Genomic DNA, 20,754 nt, shown 5'->3' on the forward strand with positions numbered 1-20,754 from the left:
TTAATCCCAATGGTTTATCTAAGAGATGGAAAAGATCCCAATCAGCTTCCTTCCAATACTAGATTATTTTTCTAAATAGACAGCTTGTACTCTAGTAATGTAGCCTAGTCGAGGGACTGATTGGTAACAGCCTGGAAAAGATGAGATAGTAGTGACCTGTGTGTGGTGTAGCTCAAGACGACACCATACACTGAAAAGCATGTTACACCTCTGTGTTTTTTGCCTGCAGCATCATCCTAACCATCAGATTTAGGCAACACATTAGGAGGAAGTCTGACTGCTTGCTACTAGTAACGCTACCTTCACTTAGATGCTGCTGCAAGAAAGGATTTGCAGTTACTCCCTCAGGTGCTGGAGCAGTAGAACAGCATCCTATGAACTATCCTTTAAGTGCTGCTAAACAGGGGCCACCAGAGAGAATACTTCAGAGGAATTGCTTGGTTTGCTGCTCTTTAAAAAATTAAAGAAAGAAAAATACAGATATTTTTTTTTAAAAAAGGGGAAATGAAGAATAAATTATTGATAAGACAAAGCACGGAAAACCTGAAAAAGACCTTCCTTAACCTAGTTTTTAAGGCTCACTCGTGTGCACCATGGGTCACGCACTACGTGAAAACACTCATCAGCTGCTGTAAGGGAGGAAGTTGCCCAAAGGTAGGTTGTTTCTGGACAGTGCTGGGTAAAAGATCATACAGAAAATACCAGTTAAATTCTATCATGATTCCATTTAAGCCCTCACAGTTTCCTACAAACCTCCATCCTGACAGCTTCTTTTTCAGAGTTTTGCAGACCCAGTAATTGGGTCTGCAAATTATCAAGAGCTTAAATATGGGCCATTGCTAAGCTTATGAAATACAAGTTGTAACAAACACCCCATTTCTAGAAGAAAAATAGGAGCATAGGCCTGCACAGAAATATGTATATATGTATATATGTATTCCTATTTCTGACAGGTAAGAATACATGCACTGAATTACTCCTGTCTGCAATGAACTGCAGTCAGCCTTTAATGCATAATATGATTTACACAGGAGAACAAACTCCTTGCTAGGTTATCCATTTAATGGAAACATTTCAGTATGGTTTATTCAGTCTTCCTGTCCTTCCCTAGATCCTGAACCAAACTCAGTTCAGGACAAATTTAACACCATCTCCTATATAAGAAAAAAAATTGTTTAGAATAATAGGCTAAGCATCTAGTTACACTTAGCCATACATAACTATTCTTCAGTACATGAAAGCTAAGAAGTAGTACATTAAATTGATTTAGAGATACACTACCTCATTCACATAAAACTTGAAAATTATTTTAGTAAATTATGTGCTAACATATTTCATTCAGAACTCATTCAGCATCTTCACATTTACAGGTGAAAGTCCTGAGAAGCTAAAAAAACCCTTCAGAAATTGAAAAAGTCACCAATTATTCAGGAACTATTACAGTTGTAAATAAGTGTAGCGTGCAAGCAACAGTTCTGCGATCCAGTTTGCCACACAAACCAACAATACACAGGTGCATTCTCACTTTTAAACACTTAAAAGGTAACTGAGATTAAGGGCTAGCAGTTTACAAGTCATTAGAATCACTGCACAACGTAACTAAGTAAGAAGCAAAACACAGGGAGGCAAATTAAAAAAATTAAACAGGATAAATTCACTTTGACAGGTCAGGAGTTTTCCAGGCTGAAAAAGCTACTATCTTTATGCATTTATAAAAACAGCTAATTATGAAAAGAGTGCCTCAAGGCATGTGAATTACCATGATTCCAAAGATAAGCCTATCTTATTCAGCATCTTGGATTTAAAATAGTCCACAACAGACAGAAATGCAAGAAAACAAATAACACAGGCAGATAAAAATCCTTCCTCAATTGGAAATATGGTTGACTTTCAATTACTGGTTAGAAGCTACTAGTCTACAAATTAAGTGTATTATGAAAACAGAAGCAAAGCTAGCTGCATGCAAAGAGTGAGGTACAGCAAGACTTACTTACACAGTGCTGCATTCGACTTAATGTAGCTATGCTGCATCTGAAGGACTAGCTCTAGTCTGGAAACAATTTAGCCACGTGATGCAGGCGCAGGGACCAAATAAATAAGGCATGCTATGCTTGAGCTGGCTCTGCATAAAGCTCCAGCATCCCTGCACAGCATTCCCAAAATCAGGAATGTCCTGTAGAGTTGAGCTGGGCCCAATAGGGCTTATGAAGCCCAACAGAGCATGGCCCTACAAAGCCTAAATTAATCCTTTGCCTGTGTCTGCACAAGCTGGAGTGCAAGTTCCTAAACCTACACAAAGCACTAAGAAGCATTGATATGTTTAACTAATTCACTGCAAACCCAACAGTTTGGGCAAAGCTGCCCTGAGCTGGAGCTACCTAACACTGCTGGCCCTGGGTCCAACCCATCAACCCTAAGCACATCCCAAATCACCCACAGCAAGTTCTTTTTCCCAATTATCTTGCACAAGCCAGTGTTCATTGCCTAATAGAGTTGATTAGGCCCTTTCTGTGGCCTTCACCTATCTTCGAGCAACAACCCCAGCAGCTGGGGCACCCCGGATTGCTGGGGGCACCCCGGACTGCCTGGGGTCCCGCTGTGCCCTGAAGGGGGGTGGGGGGGGGGCAGCAGGTCTCCAGCGGCGCTACCTGTTACAAACCTGCACTGCTCTGCTGCAGCGCCCCTGAACATCCCCCGCCGCTCTGCGATGCCAACGGGGCRGACGCACGCGAGGGCTCAGCTCGGGAGCCGCGGGCCAGCCGCCAGCGCCGCCCCGGCCGCCCGCAGGGACGGGGACGAGGCGCCGCGGCCGGGGCGAGCGCGCAGGCCGGGGGGGAGGAGCGGTGGCGGGCAAGAAGCGCGGGCGGGCAGGTAACCCCGGAGGCGAGCAGGCTGCGGGCCGCCCTCAAGCAGGTCCTTACCGAGAGGCCGCTCCGGAGCCGGGCCCGGGAGCGAGTCCCGCGGGAGACATGGCGGCAGCGGCGGCGGCGGCGCCGAGCAGCTCCTCGGGCCCCCCACCCACCTCAGGCAGCGGCAAGGCGACCCGGAAGCAGAGCCCACGCGGCGACGGAAGTGACGCCAATGCGCGAGGCGCCGCCGGCGGGTGTGGTGGCGGCGGTGGCGCAGGCCCGGCCTGGCCCGCGGCCCCCATGGGCACTGCGGCATCGGCCGCTCCGCGGTTCTCACTTTTTTTTTTATATGTGTGTATATATATATATATATGTATAGTCTTTGGACTATGTCGTACAGGTTATTTGAGGTGCTTGTGCTTGCTCTCAGCCTGAATGTTAAGCCTGCATGATGGGGTGTCTGTCTTTGTGAAAAACTTCCCTGTCTGCAGGTCAGAGGGTTTGGATTTTGTTCATCTGGCTGGTTTGTGAAGCATTTAAGTGTTTCACAAGTTATTTTCCTGTGTGAAATTCTTCTTCCCCCTTCCCTTTTCATGGGGCAAAACTTGCCTGAGCCTCTAGTTTTGCCTGTCCCAGGAGTTAACCTGGGAAATAAAAAGAAAAAGAAAAAAGGAGAACTATAGCATCAGACAAGCTTTGTCAACAATTCACTTAACTGCAAATAAAAGAAAAATGGGAAGGTAGATAAGCATAAAGGGCAAAATATTTGGGAGCAAAGTTTATTTAAAACAATTTTTGAAGATACATCTTATTGCAAAGTACAGCAGTTTAACACAACACTGCTTCCCCTGTAAAACTAAAAGAGTCATTTCAGGAACAGAAGTAGAAGCTCAGGGTTGTTTTTACAAATAAATTGTTACTAACTTAAGTACTTCAATATATTCTGTAGTATCCCTCAGGGGCTTTTCCTCCATTTACCCGTTCCCTTAGATGCAAGAAGTTCACATTTCTTCTCTGAGCCCACAATGGCTACACACAACTGTGTTGTGTGGAGTAAAGCATATTATTTACCCACAATGAATAGCCCAAACTATAAGTGCTGTTGCCAGTAGAAGAATAGCATGCTCTTATCAAATCTCCACATAAAATAATTCCATTTCCTCTAAGAGCTGCCAAACTCCAGCCTTAACGTGCTCTGAAGCCAGAGAGCTCTGCTATTGCCCCAGATAGTGGGGGGGGAAAGGGAAGAGTTCTACCCTGTCTGCCAGCGGCAGGAGCTGCTCTGCTTGCAAAAGCAAATTCCTCCAGCAAGTGGGCTCCAGGCTTTTAAGTTATAGAAACTGCCACCCTTGCTGGGCACTGTGGTTCAGAGGACTGCAGATTCGGGGCAAAGTTTTGAGCATGACTGTGCGTTGCATGTTCCACACAGTCAGGGAAATCTCTCTCTGCTAGGAGATTCCTTCAGGTGGGCTTTATGGGTGTCTGTTACAGAAGCAGAGTTCAGGATGAGGAGGTAAATGTGTTTTCATTATGATCAGACTCTCTTCTGCCTGGCACTGGGCCTGGAGTGCTTGACTGACCCCGGCACATGGCATTAGAAAAAGCAATTTCTTAATTCTTTTGCTCATTCACACACTCAAGCGTTAAAAGGATCTTCAGGGGATACATCTGAAAGACCTGTAGGAAGGCTGCTGTTCATGCATATAAATAAGTGCMACCACAGCAGATGTGCTTTTCCTGTCATCAACTAGATTCTTGTATGTAGTTTGAGGAACCAAAAACTGTTGTAAAAACAAGAAAGTGCCCTTCCCTGCCCTATTTCCCGTGTTGGATTGAGCAATTGGGTGAGAAAAGGAACCTCAAGTGTCGCATGATTTGTAACAAAAGTCAGCGCTCCTGGAAAACTACTTTGCCCTGGGCCCTACTGATTGCAACCAGCCCTAAGCAAGGAGTCCCAAGTCTTGTTTGAATGTGTTAATTACACATCTGCAACTTGTACTGTACTACTGTGGCAGGACTGACTTACTCAGAAAGCTGCCCATAAGTAATACTTCATTTGTGGTAGATGAACTAGTCAGCTTCATTTCTTCATAGCAGAAATAAAGTGGATGCAGGAAGGAAATAATGTTTAGATTCTTTTATAACCTGACTTTAAATAAGTAAGAAGCAAGATATTGAAGCATTTCAAATTTATTTCTTCTTAATATCTGCCCATGCAGACAAGAATCCCATTATCTGGAGACTGCAAAGTGAGATTGGATCTACACTGATACAGGCAGTCAGCTAAAAATTTCTGAATTTCTGAATTGAATTTCTGAATCCAGGAGGCCCTTTTTGCCATCATTCAGGAAGTCAGTAAGCACATAATGCTTATTTGGGGATAGGGGTGAGGCAGAACTTCCACAGGCACTGCCAATTTCTCTTCCTTTTCTTGCCTCCTAATCCAGTTACTTGACTGATTCAAGAGCTGAGAGCAAACACAAAATTTCATAATAGCTATTCCCAGGCATCTGTCAAGTATGGACCCCAGCAGGTCACACAAAGAAGGAGTCAGAGATGCCATCATGATGGCATCATGAGGAACTCCTTGGACTAGGTCCCTTCTAGCCATTCTAACACTTACTCAGCAAAAGCTCTCTTCACAGAACCATACAAGCTACTCAGAAAAGTAACTTGATGATGTTAGCAGCTCATTCTGTCCCTCCAGGTCTTTTAGGAATTTCTTACACCTCTGCAATCAGATTCCTCATGGGAGCTGGGAAGGCAAAGGACCAGGGACAGTCCCATCTCGGCTGACACAATGGATATTTTCAGTGCTTTCAGCTTTTAGTCATTCACTGAGAAGAGTCAATGCCAGATTTCTTTCACATAAAAGCAGACTGAGCTGTTCTCAGTGCTCAGAGAACACCAGCCAAAATAGAAGGTACTTTCATGCCAGCTTATGACAGGTTCCAGTTCTGCCAGTTGCATCTAATCAAAGAAAAGAGTGTTCTTTCTAATGGAAACAAGGAAATGTAAGATCCTCGTCCTCTATTGCATTCCTCACTGCAGCCTCTTGAGAAAAGACAGGTGACTGATTCATATATCCCAGTCTCTTCAATCAGAACGGGACTGTGCTAGATCCTCATGGCATCCTCCTGGTGAATGGTGTCAATCATTGTGTCCGTGGTTTGCCTGGAGCACTTGCGACTACCTTTCATGCTTTTCAGGTTTTCTGAAAGATGCTTCTGGAACTTTTTGGTGAGAAAGCAGTAGATGACTGGGTCCAACACACAGTTCATACTCAAGAGGCACAAAGTCACCTGGTGAGCATCATTGAGTTGTTGGCGCAACAAACAATTGTCCTTCTGCCACTGTTCCAGAACAGTGAGCGTCCAAGGCAGGTCCACAATGTGATGAGGTACAAAGCTTATGATGAACACAGCCAGCACTGTGCAAACCATCCAGAGGGCCCTTTGCTTGACGTGAGTGCTCTTCCGCTGCTGCATTGACTTAGAGAAGAGGGTCTTGATAATGATGATGTTCCAGCCTAAGATAAACAGGAAAATTATATAGAAAAGAACGCAGATGATCACATGAATGGCGAGAACAGCTGGAACACTGCTAGCAGAGTTACTGTAATACTCAAAGCACCGGGTAAAATTCACTGAGCCRATTTTCTCCTCATTAGTATTATCATCAAAAAGATAATACAAAGAGCTACCCACTGTTATGATCCAGATAGCTGCTGACAAGTAGATGCCCCTTCTCTGGGTGGTAAACTGAGCAGCCTTAATGGGATTAGTCACAGCTTGGTAACGGTTATATGTAATGACCATCAGGAAGGCAACAGAAGAGTAGGTGTTAACAAAGAACAAACAGCCAGCCACACTACAGAGGAACCCAGGCATGATCCAGTCTCCATGGTGGTGATAGTAAACAATCCAAAGGGGCATCGTAACCAAGAAGAGTAGGTCAGCTACTGTCAGGTTCACCATGAATATCTTGATTTCATTRAGTTTCTTGGTGGGGTAAATATGGCTGAAAATCCAGAGCACATAGCAGTTGGCGACAAAGCCCAAAATGAAAATGATGCTGTAGAAAACAGTGAAGAGGGTGTAGCGAAACTCAGAGTCTATGTGGCATGGGATGTCTTCAGCACCTCCTTTGCCCTCTCCAGACATGGTGCTGTTGAGCTCGTGCTTCTGGTGCAGAATTTCCTGTTACAGTTTTTCTTCTTGCCTAAAAACGTAAAGCATAAAACCAGCTGATCAATAGCAATGCCAGCAGTGCCATATCTAAGGCAAAACTCAGCTTTCATTTTCAGCTGTCTGTGACCACAGGAGTTCTTCCCCGTGCCCTGGCTCCGGCTTCAGGCACATGCCCTGGCTCCTTAGTCCTCTCTGCAATCCCATTGCCATATCGTACTAGCCTTTGCATCTTAATCCAATGCTGTCTGTTACACTGCAGATCTCACATCTCTAATCTCAAATTACTTTCTACATGAAGGTTCTTACGACAGATAATATCAACTCTTAACTCCTTCTCAAGCTATATTGACTGAGCTTCTTAATTTTTTGCTATAAGCAAAGTAGGTTTTCTGTCTCTTGTTTTTCTGTGGTTCTTTCTTAATACTAATTTGCCTATTTTTTTAAACTAGAAATTCCAAGACTGAGACAATATCTAGCACAAATGTCATTAGTGCCATTTCCAGAATCATCCTCTGCTTATTCCTTCCTGACATTTTGCTGTTTATAGTTGGAAAGATTACATTTGGTTTTCTTAGTTATAGTCACCACAGGCTCTCACATTCACTTCATAGGCTACCAAAACTCCCAATATTTTACTGAGCAAATGATGTAAAAGATGAGTTATTAATCTTATCTTGATTCTTAGATACAGTTTTTCTTAAACTCTCTTAAATCTCTCTCAAAAGCCTCACTGCTGCCTTTTGTGCCATCGTTTTGAATTCAGGCTGCTGTAGAACCCATCTGGCTCAGTCTCTTTTTACTATTTCTGTGTYGATTCCAAGTGTTAGCAGCAGCAATTCTGTGCTTCCCTGTGTCCCCAGAGAGACTATTGATAAACACTGGCCCTGAAGAGATATCTTCAGGATTTTAACATAATCTGTTCCCACCTCAGTTAGTATCTCTTCAGATCTAGCTGACAGTTTCAACACGTCAGATTCCTGTATCATCAATGTTGTATTTTTTTTCAGATTCAYGTAATACTCACTCTAATTCCTCGTAGACTGTAGTCTACCACTTTTACTACCCAGAGACATACACACTAGCTCTTGGCTTTAGCACTAACTCCTCRGGTGATGCTCAACAGGCCCTCACCTCTCTGTGACACAGTCCTGCACATGTGTATTTCTCTCCCTCTAAAAGCAATGGGAAGATAACTTGACTAATACAGGTAAATGAGTTTGAGAGCCATGGCCAAGGATATTGGGTTGCTTGTTCATGGCAAACTCACTGGATTTGCTACATAATTGGAGCCAACAGAGTCTGGTCATGCCAGTCCCAGGGTTTGTAAAATCAGAAAATGGTGGTTTAGTTTGGGAGTGACCACCAATCACAAAGCCTAAACATCTCATGCAAGTTATGATGGGAATACTGGGTGCTGCACATTGCAAAGCTGCTTGCGATGGCTCTGCCAGCCCCCTAGACAGCATGCTTTTCCCCTCAAAAAGTCAAAAAATGCTGAGAAGTCATTTTCATGCCTCAAAACTTTCTGGATTTTCCCTAGCAGCAGAGGCGTGAACACTTGTCTCATCCTCCCTGAGCTGAATCACTCTTTGTGCCCATGTGCTCTTGGTTCCTCATCACCCATTTGCAATTTTCCTGTGCAAATGGGGAAGTCAGCTCTAGCTCAGAAAATCTCTCCTTCTCTTTTGAAAACTCTGCAAACCCCTTAAAATTCCTCCCAGCTGGCAGCAGAGGAAGGCTGTGGCCACCTTCCCGAGCCTCTACCTCCTCACCCCTCACAGTTGCCCTAACAACATGACAACTACAGATACAGATGGTTTAGCTCAGTTGGTTAGAGTGTGGTACTAACAATGCCAAGGTCGCAGGTTTGATCCCTGTGTGGGCCACTTGATTGAGGGTTGGACTAGACGATCTCCAGAGATCCCTTCCAACTTTGCCAATTCTATGACTCTATATCTACAACTCGGCCTTTGTTCTTCACATGGCTGCCGGGTGCCACATAGCACTGGGGTTTGAAAGTCTTTCAGCTCAATTCTTCTGCCAAGGTCTATGTAGTGTGGAGAGGCCCAGAGCCCAGGAATTAACAGGGGTACCCGTGGCGATACTAGCAGTTGGCCAGGTGACACGTGCATCTCCTCTCTTTTACCTTGACTTCTGCCATCCTGCTGAGAAACTATCAATCTCTATAAGGTAGCAGGGCAGTGATTCAGGCAGTGATATCTAGGAGTAGAGGATGCCCTAGGCTATGATGCCTGGGGTCTGGCTGCAGAGGTCTAGCATGTCCCTGAGGACATGTCTCTATTCCGTGTTGCTCAGAGGAGAGGCCCTAGAGCAGGTAGTGGCTCAGGCTCTGTTCCTTCCACTTCAACAGCCCCATCTATGTATTAAAAGTGGTAATTGATACAACACAGCCTCAAATAAATGTCTGTGTCCAAGCACAACTCACAGAGGGATCATCTCTGGTAAAGACATATGCCAATTTTAAGAGTTCGCATCCCTCAGCTCAGCAGAGCACTGTACCAAGTACAGATACTTCAGGCAAGCAGTGAAGCCATGCACAGGCAAGAGAGACTGGTGGAGAGCCTGGTGTTGACACACTAACAAATGTTAAGAAGGAAAATAAAGTCCTAATTACCTAAGATCATTAGAGATCTTATGGTTATTTTAAATCTGCATCTTAAACCCAATGTTCTGACTAATTGCCAACTTCGGTAAATAATTCTGGTGCCTGGGGCTAGAATCTTTAATTTCAAAGATGCTCTATCACTGTAGCATCTGATCTGAACATACCCAGGTTAGGGAAAATGAAAAGGCAATGCATCTCCCTAGCAGAATTCAGAAGAACCCACATCCCATACATATGCACAGCCATTATTTGCAAAGTCCGTCATGACTGTGCCACTGAGAAGTCCCTTTAACCCTCCGTTTCTGAGATGCACATAGGCATGGCTGTCTCCAAACTTGACCTAGGAGCTCTGGTAAACTTTACTGGTGGGCTCTCCAGATCTGCCAGATTTAGCAGATGGAGCAGGACAAAAAGTGAACGTGCATGTCCCCCTCTACTACAAAGCCCTGCACCTAAGGACTTGAGCTAAAGAGCTGGGCTCTGACATGCAGAGATAAATGCAAGGACAGACTGTACATTGTCAAGTCTGATATGGAGCAGAAACCTCCAGCAGAGATGCGGGATGGGCAGTGCCAGATGGCAATGCCTTGTACAGCTCCAGCCCTATTTGGTAGAACTAGTTTCATGACAGTGTTAGGCTGTGCAGTGCCAATGCCAAGGTCCTTCAGGAAACCTTAAGGGAGTTGTTTTTCCCTTTTCACTTCCCAAGCCAGAAATGCTACAGAATATGGCTAGAAGAGAACATGGCACCATTCCCCTGTAAATTTACTCAATAACCCACTTCCTCTTCAGCCTGAGGAACTCAACCCATCTCCTGTGTACTCATAAGATGCCCTAAGCTCTAGGCTCAGAGATACGAGGGATCTCATTCTCACCTACTGAAACTGTGCCCCTTCGTACAAAATACATAAATCTGCTCTGTGTCAGCCAAAGGGAGAACATGCAGTGGTCAGGATGCGAGCTGACAGACGTGGGCGCCATTCTCTGATGCAAGAGGCTGCACTGTGTTACCAAAATTCCTGGCAACTCTAGCCCAAGCCACTATCTAGTGCCCCAGTTGATAATCCCAAGTGGCTTATGTTCTCAACTCAGAAATGGAGACGGAAGCGAACCGCTGTGCAACAGAGCGTGACTGGGGCAATTGCAGACTCTGCTCCCAGTTCAACACTTTCTCCCTTGGGCCATGCTCTCTCAGTACAGATTAATTGGCTCATGGCTGCAAGCTGCAAAGATCACACTAACGCAAGCTGTGTCATGAGCAAAAGCATCTTCCAGGAGAAGTACCAATAAATTCTATTTTGTGCTTACCACAGGCGAACGGATTCAGTGTGATATGTCCATTTTCAGCTTAAGTAGAGCAATGATGGATGTCTTATTTAGCGTCCTTGGTCCTCTTCCAGATATTTTTTTTTCTGACCTGGGGCCAAAACGTCTCTGCCCGGACAGCTCTCAAGAGCAGGACACCAGAATGGGAGCAACAGCACCGTAACTGCAGTGTCACTAGAGAAGAGGAAACGTGTGACATCAGCTCAAAGGAAATGAGAAATAAAAAAAGCTTTAGAGGAAAGGCAAGTAACCACAGCCAAGATCTGGAAAGTCCTTTGAGCTGTTTCCTCAAAGTATCTCCATTTCTAGTGATCCTGAAAGAGAGAGAAGTTGAGGTTCTTCTCTAAAGACTGAATAGGAACCCACTCCATGTCCTCAGTTAGATCAGGAATTAAAAAGCATTTGGACATCCTTCTTCTGGACAGCCGAATGGCAGAAGCTGGGAGAATGTTGGCTTAGTATCTCCAAAAAAGGAATCACCAGAAACCTTGTAAATCCCATGGACAAACTCATTCCCTAGTACAGTCTCCTTTGCACTTGTGTCAGGGCTAAACAGAGCTGGGCATACAGCTGTGTGAATTCTCCTTTTATCTCATGGATCTTCAGCAGATACAGAGACATTGGGCAGTGCTGACTCCTTGGGAGGTTATGTAACTTCCTTATCAGCTGAGGGAAATGGGGCACTGACAGAGGGATAAGGTGCAGAGCAGCAATGCTATTCTGCAGAGACACCAACTTCTGGCTTGCTGGGCCTTGGGCAATCCCCAAGGCTGAGATGAGGCTCTATGTGGCTGTATGACCCTGCTGAGGCCACAAGCTGGTGGGCTGTACAGCACTGAGGCAGCCAGTGCAGCATTAGCAACCACCTTCTGTCCATGCCAGTGGTTGGAAGTCCCCAAATAAGGGCAAGCAAAAGTCTGGTGCTGATCTGAGTTTCATTGCCTGGGTCAACTCTTGGAATCCCTCCATGCCTCCATCTCCAGAGGGTGCCAACAGTSTCTCCAAAGTCATCAGAGGGCTGAACAGCCAGCACATGCCTTGGCATGGCAGCCTGCAGTGAGGAGAGGCAAGCAGTTCATGTGGGTACATGGCAGMCACCAGGAGCCCCAGCCAGGCACTCAGCTCACTGCTGTGCAAACCTCAATGTCCTGCTCCCCTGGGCCTTGCTCAGGTGAGGCACTGAAACATCCAGGGAGGTATGGAAACAGCACAGGCTCTGATGACAGGAGCAGGAGCCCAGGCTGGAGCCTCTCTCTCTCACATGCACACTCCCAGATGGGCCAGAGAGCAGCTGTCATGAGCTGATCCACCTTAATGGCCCATCTAAAATCCCAAATTCTCACAAACGGCATTCAGGCCACCAGATCCTTGATCTACTCCGCTTGTCCCTTCATGGGTGACATCTGGCTGTGAGGCTGGGTGCACCRTGCACTTTGAGCATGTAAGAAATCATCCCTGTCCTATGTGGCAGCAGCACAGGGTACTGGAGGGACATAGGAGTCAACTGCGCAAAACTGGATGCAGCCACTGCTGGTATGTTTGAGCCATGCATCAGTGACGCTTAGCAGACCTGGGAGACCTTGATTTGCCTGAGCAGCGGTGGGCTGTGCCCAAGGAGCTAGCTCTATGGAGCAGGCAGATGTGCTACCCTCTGTGGTCCTGGGGACCAGGGAAGAGCTGGGCTCCCTCTGCACCGGGCCACATCAGGTGACCCAAGGGGTGAGATCAGGCTCCTGCAGTGAGATTACTGACCTACACTAGGACGGAGGCCCAAGCAGCCTCCTCTCCTCTGCTGGCCACCTTCCTCCCTCCTTCCCCCTTCCTTGTGAGCAACAGGAGAGATGGACAGGGGAACCTGCTCCTTTGTGAACCTGTCAGAGCTTTCCTAATACTGTAGCCCATGAGATTGATTCTGGGAGCTGGAATTAAAAACAAAATAAAAGCACACCAAAGAGATCAGCTGGCAGCCAGTYCGTGGCTTTGGAAGGAGAAGCCGGCGAGGATATGTGGAAGGAGAGCATTAGCAAAGGCTACAACTGCAGAACAAAGTGTGCTGCCCTGCCGCTGCCAAGCTCCTAGAGGAAATGAAAGCCCGGGAGGTTTTGGGCCGGGGAGGGGTTCCCATCAGAAATCTGCATTCTTCCTCTGCTCAGCACTGTGTAGGCTCTGACACCAACTCTGGGCACATTCACGTCACTGAATTTCAGGGTCTGAAGAAGCTCTTTTGTAAAACCCAAAGAACAAAAATACAGTAAAACACTAAACTCACTGATGAAAGACACCAGGAGATCTGCAGCCTGGAAGCTCTAAATGGTGGTATGAAACTCTGCTTTCTGATTTAAACACTCCCACTGGAGGCAGGAGACCTCTAACTGCCCAGAATTGGGATTTGACAGCATCAGCGCTGGCGAGTGCTTCCTCAGCTCTTGCCAGATTTCCTTGTCTTTCAGCTGTGCCTCAGATGCTCAGGTTTGGCCTCAAGGTATTTAGATTCTCAGAAATGCTTAGAACAAGCACCTGGTCATGTAGATTAGCCCTTTGCTTGCCTTGCGCTGCTCCAACTCTTAGCTATTTGGAGGGTTTCCTTCCTCATCATTTCCATTTTCCGCTGTTGCATTAAAAGCATGAAAAGCAGAAGTGGGCCCAGATTCAGAGCTGCTGGTACCAAAGCTATAGAAGAAGGTGATGAAGAGCCCCCTTCCTCCCTCCTGGATTACTATGTGCTTCTCTATGCACCGGGAGGGCTCAGCAGCACATCCCTCCGCCTTTGCCCACGCAGCCCCCTGAGGCAGCACTCCCTAAATCCTGCACCCTCTCCAGCTGCCCCTCGGGGATGCGGCTCCACTGCTTCACTGGGGCTGCAGCACCGCCTCTTTCCAAGCACACGACTTTGCGTTCAGCATTTAAATGGATTCTGTTTGTAGCAGCCTAGCTTACTGAGGGGCCCTCGCAGCTTTTCACTGTCCTGTTCGCAATGTTATTTACCCACTTCCAGTCCTGGGGATGCACGTAAAGTCTGGCTGTGGTGGTTGCTGGCAAGAAAACACTGAATGTCATGCAACTCTATGTTAAATATATATATAATATATATTTATATACAGCATATGCAGTTACCTTTATCAACAGAACTTGCAATATAATAAAAATATAAAATTAATCTTCTTTTACTATAACTGATTCCCATGTGATCMTGTTAAGTAGTATTAGTGGTATTTTGGTCTCTGTATCTGGGGCACTAGATCCCAATTAATCTTTGGAGATCATCTAGGGCTCACAAGTTAGGAGTCCCCAGGTCATTCCCTGTGGCTCTGGCACAGTATCAGGACTAGATGATCTCCAGAGATCCCTTCCAACCTTACTGATTCTATGATTCCATGACTTCTCTTCCACAGCAAGCTGCCTTGCTGCTGCTTTCAGGGCATGAACAGCACGACCGTGTCGTCACCAGGCTCATTTTGCGTGCCTCTGGCACAGCTCCTTGGGCTCGTCTCCTTCCGAGATGGAGCCTGTTAGCAAAATACCTGCTGTTGATAACCACGTATTAGTTTTGCAGATATCAGAAATTCTTTTTTGGGTTTGCAARTGAAAATGAAAAGAGCAGTAACACAAGCTGCATGAAGTACCGACACAGGAACTCTGAAAGCACCAAATGCTGCCAGCAGGATCAGAGCCACATGGTGTGACATGCTGGGCAAGCGAGCAGGGCATGTAGTCCCTGCTGGTCCCTGTTGCCAGTGCTTATTCTCTCAAACCAGTCTAGACTTTGAAGGTACATGCTGTTCCTTTGGAAGCGGAGCAGCTCACAAGCCGATGCTCAGCATTGTTGTCCAAGCATTTCCACTCCTCGTCTCACGCCCTCTGCACAATTTCCTTTTGTTCATTGCGCGAAAGAAATACTATAAATAAACTCTGTAGCTTCCCTCTGTGAGCATTTCAGAGCCTGGCAGTGATGGAGCCCCACCTTATTATCAAGTGTGCTGGAATGCATCCAGGGAGCTGGTGTTGCTCAGCRGGGAGATCCATCTACCCAAGCTGCTGAGAGTTCCTCTTGGGACAGTGAGCAGTGACATTTCCTGGTAGGTATTTGACAGCTGCAGAAAGTTGGGCACAGCTTTTGCTGCTTACTGTGGTCACTGCTGGGACAACCCCGTGCGGCAGGAGATCTTGCTGTTGGGATCCATGTTTATGTATCAGCAGTGAATGGAATAGGGAGCAGGACAGACTCCAGCTGGTTTTGGCACATGGAGTCTGAGATCCTATGAATGAAAAAAGAGCTAAGATCTGCTCCTTGGGACTGTGAGTGCACAGTGGATGTGAGCTGGGCACCCGTGGGTGCCTGGCTCAGCCATCCTCCCCAGATGATCAGCCTCCTGTGCTTACCAGCAGTGTCCTGAGGCCCAAAAAAACCGCTTGCACTCATCTCCCCTCCCATCACCTCTAAAATCAAGGTTATGTTTAAGGGCCCCTTTGAGCAGGAAATCCCCACGTACCAAAGCTTTGAATGCCTACGGCTTTTCAGCACAACTGCCACAGCAAGAGCAAATGTTCAATTTACCCTCTGTTGGCCAGGACCTTGCTTGGTTCCTGATTTTTTTTTTTACAAGGGTTTATCTTAAAACACAGCCCTCAGAAAAAGCGCAATGAACAGAGCTGCCCAATGCTGGCCTCCCTGTGCCCACTTCTGCCCTTGCTGGAGGAGCTTAGTGGAAAGGCTCCTCACCTGGCTCTGCAGTGCCCAAGCAGAACCAGGGCTGGGGCCATTCCTGAAGCTTGAAGAACCCAGACAACTGGCAGCCCCATTCCCACTGCCCCATTCCTGTTTCCATTACCCAACAGGCAGTATCAGCACTAGCTTGACTTGTGCAATCACAACGTGGGGAAAACCATGCTTGCTGGGCTCTTGCTGGGTAAGTTGGAGGGAGGGACCAATGGATGGGTGTGGGTGACCCCTCCACTCTCCCTGCTGTTTGCTGGAGAGGCTATACATGCCATGATGCTTGCCTAGGCATCGTTGGGATGGCTCCAAGCGTGAGCAGAGAAACTGTGGGAGTACATTTCTGAAGTAATGACCCTGTCACTCATTTCCAAGAAACTTTGCTCTGTCTGTAACCCTTTCACCCCATCAGGGCTGTGACTTCCAGGTCAGGAGCCGTGTGAATCAGAGGGGGAAAGGCAGAGGAGCAGATGTGGCTTCCCRGAGAATTCAGACAGGGAGTATGAAGGTGGCACCAAAACCCCTGGAGCTATGTGAAACACCACAGCTTGGAGGTCTCTCAGGACAGGGCGTGCACARCAGGCTGGGTCCAGAGATGCTAAGATGCAGAAGCCTGCAGGGCTCAGGGTGAGGATTAAGCACACTGCGAGAGCAGACAAAAGGGAAAGGATCCTCTTACCTTAGGGCCATGGAGCATCCAGCACAATAGAGCCCAGCCCGCTGGGTCCCCTCAAGAAGTGGAGAGCCACCAGCACTGTGGAGCCTGCTAGGAGGAGGATCTGCCGGGAGAAGTGAGAGGAAAGGGGTGGACGGGGAAGGAGGGCACTACATTCTCAGGTGAATGAGTCACTTCCCTCTTGGCAGTTGCGACACTCTAGACGCGCCCAGGCTGAGCCCTGGGGATTCTGGGGCTCCACACCGATTCTCCTGGTCCTCCTGCCTTCCTTGAATAGGCGGCCAATGAGGAAACTGCTCAGAAGGCCCCGTGCTAGTCAAGGGCTCCTCACATTTTGCAATCATTCATTGCTTCACAGGCTTGACAGAGTATCCCAGCCCTGCAAGAGCTCCGAGACAGAGGTGCTCCCTAGCCAAAGGCAAGGTTGGGCATGGCAGGGGGAACCATGGCCTCCAGTGAGCCTGTCCTTTAGGCTTCACATTTCTTTTCAGACACTGGGACTGGGAGCCAACACAGGAGCAGGCGTTGGTTCGGATACCCCATAGGAACTGCCAACATGTGCACTGGTGTGCAAGTCCAAGGATGTGGCAACGCTGGCCAGAAACATGTTCTAGGTTACAGCAGTTAGATTCCTTGCCCTGTCTGTGGTGTACGATGCTATGTTGACTACATGTTCTTAAGCTAAGTTAACTTTACCCAGTTCTTTGTTCAGGTTGTGTGGCAACAGCCTGGGATTTAGATAGGGCATGTAAGGGACCTGTTTGCTATTAGGCTTGCTTACATAGTCCCAAGGCACACAGTTTTGGCATTGCCCTGCTTAGGATTCACATGGGATTTCCCCAGATAGCACTGGCACCAATGAAATTATGGGCACAGCATTTGTTGGTGAGTCACTCATGCTGTAACAACAGATCACAGTTGTTTCTGTCTGTTCTGCCTTTATTTGTCGTGTGTTGTTTGACAAGGAAATGCTGTTGTTTTTTCTTCACTGCTGAGAGTTGACACGGGTGCTTGCAGGGAAAGAGGCAGGAGGTTTCTGATAACAGACACAGCCCTGAAGGGCTAGATAATCTTAACTGGTAGATGCACAGAGGCATGCTGAAAGTGCACGGGAGCCAGCCTGCATAGTTATGTGAAGGAAGTGACTGCTTGCCTGTCCTGTAGTCCACCCCATTCCCTGAATAAGCCTGACAGACACTCAGCTGTAGTGGGAGCACTTACAGGACCTCTTTCTACATTTCCAAACTGAACAGAAAAGCTAGCTTTCATCCATGCACAAAGCTGCACCAGCTTAACTACAAGCCATTCTTGATAGAGAAGATCAGCTGCATGCTCTTACTGTGAACAAGGCAAACTAGGCTACATTATAAGCAGCATGATGAGACCCAAGAACATAGCTGACATAAATCACATGAATTATTTTCAGGTTGAATCCTTGTTTACTTTGGTGAGAACAAGATAGTGGCTGTGAAGCAGTGGACTTTGCACTTCAGTTTTAATGTTTAATATTAATGTTTGCATTAATGTTAATGTTCTTCCTGGACTTCCTTGCTGCTGCTGGACAACTGAATAGTCCAAAAAGGGCAATATGAATGAAGCAGACTGGCAGAGAGGCAGGTAATGTGGGAGAACCCACCTTGATTGTACTAAAGAGGCCAAGGCAAGGAGCTCCTGTTACAAACGAAAGACCCAGTTCCCCTAAACTGCACACCCATTTTTGCCTTCGAAGTCTGAAGCCCTCTGGCAGGTGGGATGGGGATGCCTGCTAACAGAAAGGCTACCAATGCTCCAGTAACAACTCAGGTAGCTAAGCTATACCCTAGGTCTAAGGAAGGTGTGATGCTGCTCACGATGCTGAGATCATGGTTGGAAAGACACAAAGAGGAACAGCACTCCTGAACACACTGCCCGTTTTGCACATGACATCCTGCTAGGGCTGTAAGAGTTTCATCTGTCAAGGAGAGAAAGGATTTGCATACAGAGCTGAAAACAGAAGAGCCACCAGCAACAGGAGATGCACTGCCAACAGGAGTGACAGAAAATGAGATGAAGAGGTTTAAAACCCACCTATGTAGCCACACAAACTGTTGGGCCTGAGCACACTGTGGGGGTGCACAAGATAAGGGGTGGCATCCCTTTTCTGTCTGGATTTTAACACATCTCAGTTGCGTCCGAGCAGGGGAGGCAGCTTTTAAGAGAAAAGGGAAGCTGAGACAGCCCATTTATTCTAGATAACAAAAATGCAATAGCCCAGCTCTTTCTGAAAGAAACTTCCTGTGCTAAGTCTAAGCTCTCTCAGTTTCTCCAGAATTTCAGTTGCTTTAAGAGAAAAGGGTAGAGAAAAGGAAACTCCCATCTGGAAGAAGGGGAAGGGGCTGCCTCTTGATCTCCCCCACCTGGGTCTCTCTCTCTCTCTAACATTACACTGACTAGTTAGGCTCCTAAAATACAAATGCCATATAGCAAAAGATTTGTTACTGCACAAGGAGACAGGGTGGGGGGGGGAGTTTTTTCCATGCATTTATAAAGGCATGGAAGGCAAGGCTATCTCTCTGGGGAAGAGGAGGGCTGGGAGCCACAGGGATAGCATAAGGGTCCAAGCCATCTAGTTCAGTAGCCTATGTCCAACAACAGCCAGCAGAAGACGATTAGCAAAGAAAGCAAGCATACAGACTGCATCCTATACTGCCAGCACTTGTCAAAGTGTGGCAGAGACTTTCTCAGCAAGCTCTTACACTGAAATCTTTAAATAGCTTGGTGGCATTTAATTCTGTGAACATATATATGTATTAAAAATTATTAGACACTTTTGGCCTCAACGATATTCTACATTGAGTTTATAATCCACTGCAGGTAAAGTATTTCTTTTTCTTTTCCACCTCCTTCTTACTGATTTTATCCCATAATCTCTTTGTTCTCAGGTACAGGAATAGAGGGGAAACATGTCCACAGCTCTGGATGTCCTGGTTTTCCTCTGTACCACTGCTGGCTGTGACGCTATCTTTTTAAAAGGATATACAGTTAAGCACACATACAAATGGACATATATGTAAATTGTAAGCATTGTGCACAATATGGCTTTATAGGGGGGAAAATGTTATTTTCCATTTCACTCTGGCTTTGCCAACAGTATTTCACATTTTATTCACCTCTGTGGTTGAGTGACTAACAGATGGTTCCTGAGCAGAAGTAGCTAATTTAGAGCTCATCACTGTCTTCCTAGTACTAAGATAAATGTTACGTAACATACTGACTTGTGTCTTATCAAGAATGAATTTCACCTCTATCTTATCGCACACACTTTCCCATACATCTTTTTACCTAATACTTTTTCCATGTAGTGAAATCTAGTGCATCTGGTGAAATCTAGACCCATGCCTATCTACATGTTTCAGGGAACACTCCTATCTCATCCCTAGGCTGTGAAGTAGCACCAGAGAGGAAGGGCCTGCAAAGAACCTTCCTGCCTAAAAACCAAAAACCCCAAGAACATTTTCTAGATTCTTTAAAAAAGCAGCAGTGAGATGAGCTGGGCTCAGACAACAGTGTATATTCTGTGGAGACTGGCCAAGGAGGACAAGCCATTTCCACAAAAGACTAAAACCAAGACCACACAGAAAGGTGTTTCTATAGTTATCTGGTACTTTGTTTCTTCCCCAGAGGAAAAAAAAATATTCTACCAATGTATTTTCTTGTCCTGCATATAAATGCCRAAGTACTTTGATCTTCAAGGACCACTGACCCAAAAACAGCTCCATGGAAAGAGGGAGTCCTAGAGATCTGATTCAATCCCTCTACCTCCTTAAGTTAAACAACACTTAATTCAATCTATCCCACTGCCTGGGGATGCACAGCCAGAGGCAGGCAACGGCACAGCTTGCATCAGTTGTGGGGATCCAGGTTATGCACTTACTTACTTTCACCTATAGGGGATGAACCAAGGTGATTCAAAACTGTTTTTTACAAAGCCTGAATACAGGGACCAAAATTGCCCTCCCTTGTTCCCTTCAGCGGAACAGAGAAACATCTGGTAAAGGGTCAGGTATTTGCTGTGCCTGAAGACTGCCTAGCAGATGGAAAGCTTCAAGGGATTGGACTGAGTAGGTAAGACGAAGAAATATTGAGTATTTAGACATATAAAGAAATCATAGGCAGGACAGGAAGAAACAGGAACAGCTGAATTTAGAATGAAACAGTATTGTCATAAGCTACATGTTTTGCTGTCCCAACAAAGTTGTACCTCAGTGGAAAAAAATGACTCAAACTGCAGAAGTCCACATGACCAATGTGAGTGTGCTTTTCTAGAGCAAGTGGTGAGCAATGCAGAAATGCTAGAAACAGCCTCTCCACTGGTGAAATTATCACAAACAAAT

At 46.4% G+C, this 20,754-nt stretch overlaps 2 protein-coding genes and 1 non-coding gene across 7 annotated transcripts in view; 1 reads left to right on the forward strand and 2 right to left on the reverse strand.

The window, feature by feature from the left end:
- Positions 1-3,052, reverse strand: part of EYA3 (EYA transcriptional coactivator and phosphatase 3) — a 66,934-nt gene extending 63,882 nt beyond the window's left edge. For all 4 annotated transcript variants that reach the window (XM_085302990.1, XM_085302989.1, XM_085302986.1 and 1 more), the window contains exon 1: positions 2,922-3,052. The gene's annotated coding sequence lies outside the window, so the exon portion shown is untranslated. The remainder of the gene's footprint in view (positions 1-2,921) is intronic.
- Positions 3,053-3,623: 571 nt separating this feature from the next.
- On the reverse strand, positions 3,624-16,670 carry PTAFR (platelet activating factor receptor). 2 transcript variants are annotated; one of them, XM_085302973.1, is made up of 4 exons: positions 16,385-16,670; positions 14,953-15,247; positions 10,974-11,165; positions 3,624-7,070 (listed from the first exon to the last, which is right to left on the reverse strand). In XM_085302973.1, the coding sequence occupies exon 4, from the start codon at positions 7,010-7,012 to the stop codon at positions 5,966-5,968; it is 1,047 nt and encodes a 348-aa protein (XP_085159099.1). In that variant the 5' UTR covers positions 7,013-7,070; positions 10,974-11,165; positions 14,953-15,247; positions 16,385-16,670; the 3' UTR covers positions 3,624-5,965. The 2 variants fall into 2 exon arrangements, with proteins under 2 accessions (XP_085159099.1, XP_085159100.1); XM_085302974.1 differs by lacking the exon at positions 14,953-15,247.
- On the forward strand, positions 8,855-8,925 carry TRNAV-AAC (transfer RNA valine (anticodon AAC)). The gene has a single exon. It is a non-coding gene; the product is annotated as a tRNA-Val (tRNA).
- Positions 16,671-20,754: the final 4,084 nt, after the last annotated feature.

Source organism: Rhea americana, unplaced genomic scaffold, assembly GCF_003343005.1.
Source record: "Rhea americana isolate MKP2758 unplaced genomic scaffold, rheAme1 scaffold_195, whole genome shotgun sequence".
Lineage (NCBI taxonomy): Eukaryota > Metazoa > Chordata > Aves > Rheiformes > Rheidae > Rhea > Rhea americana.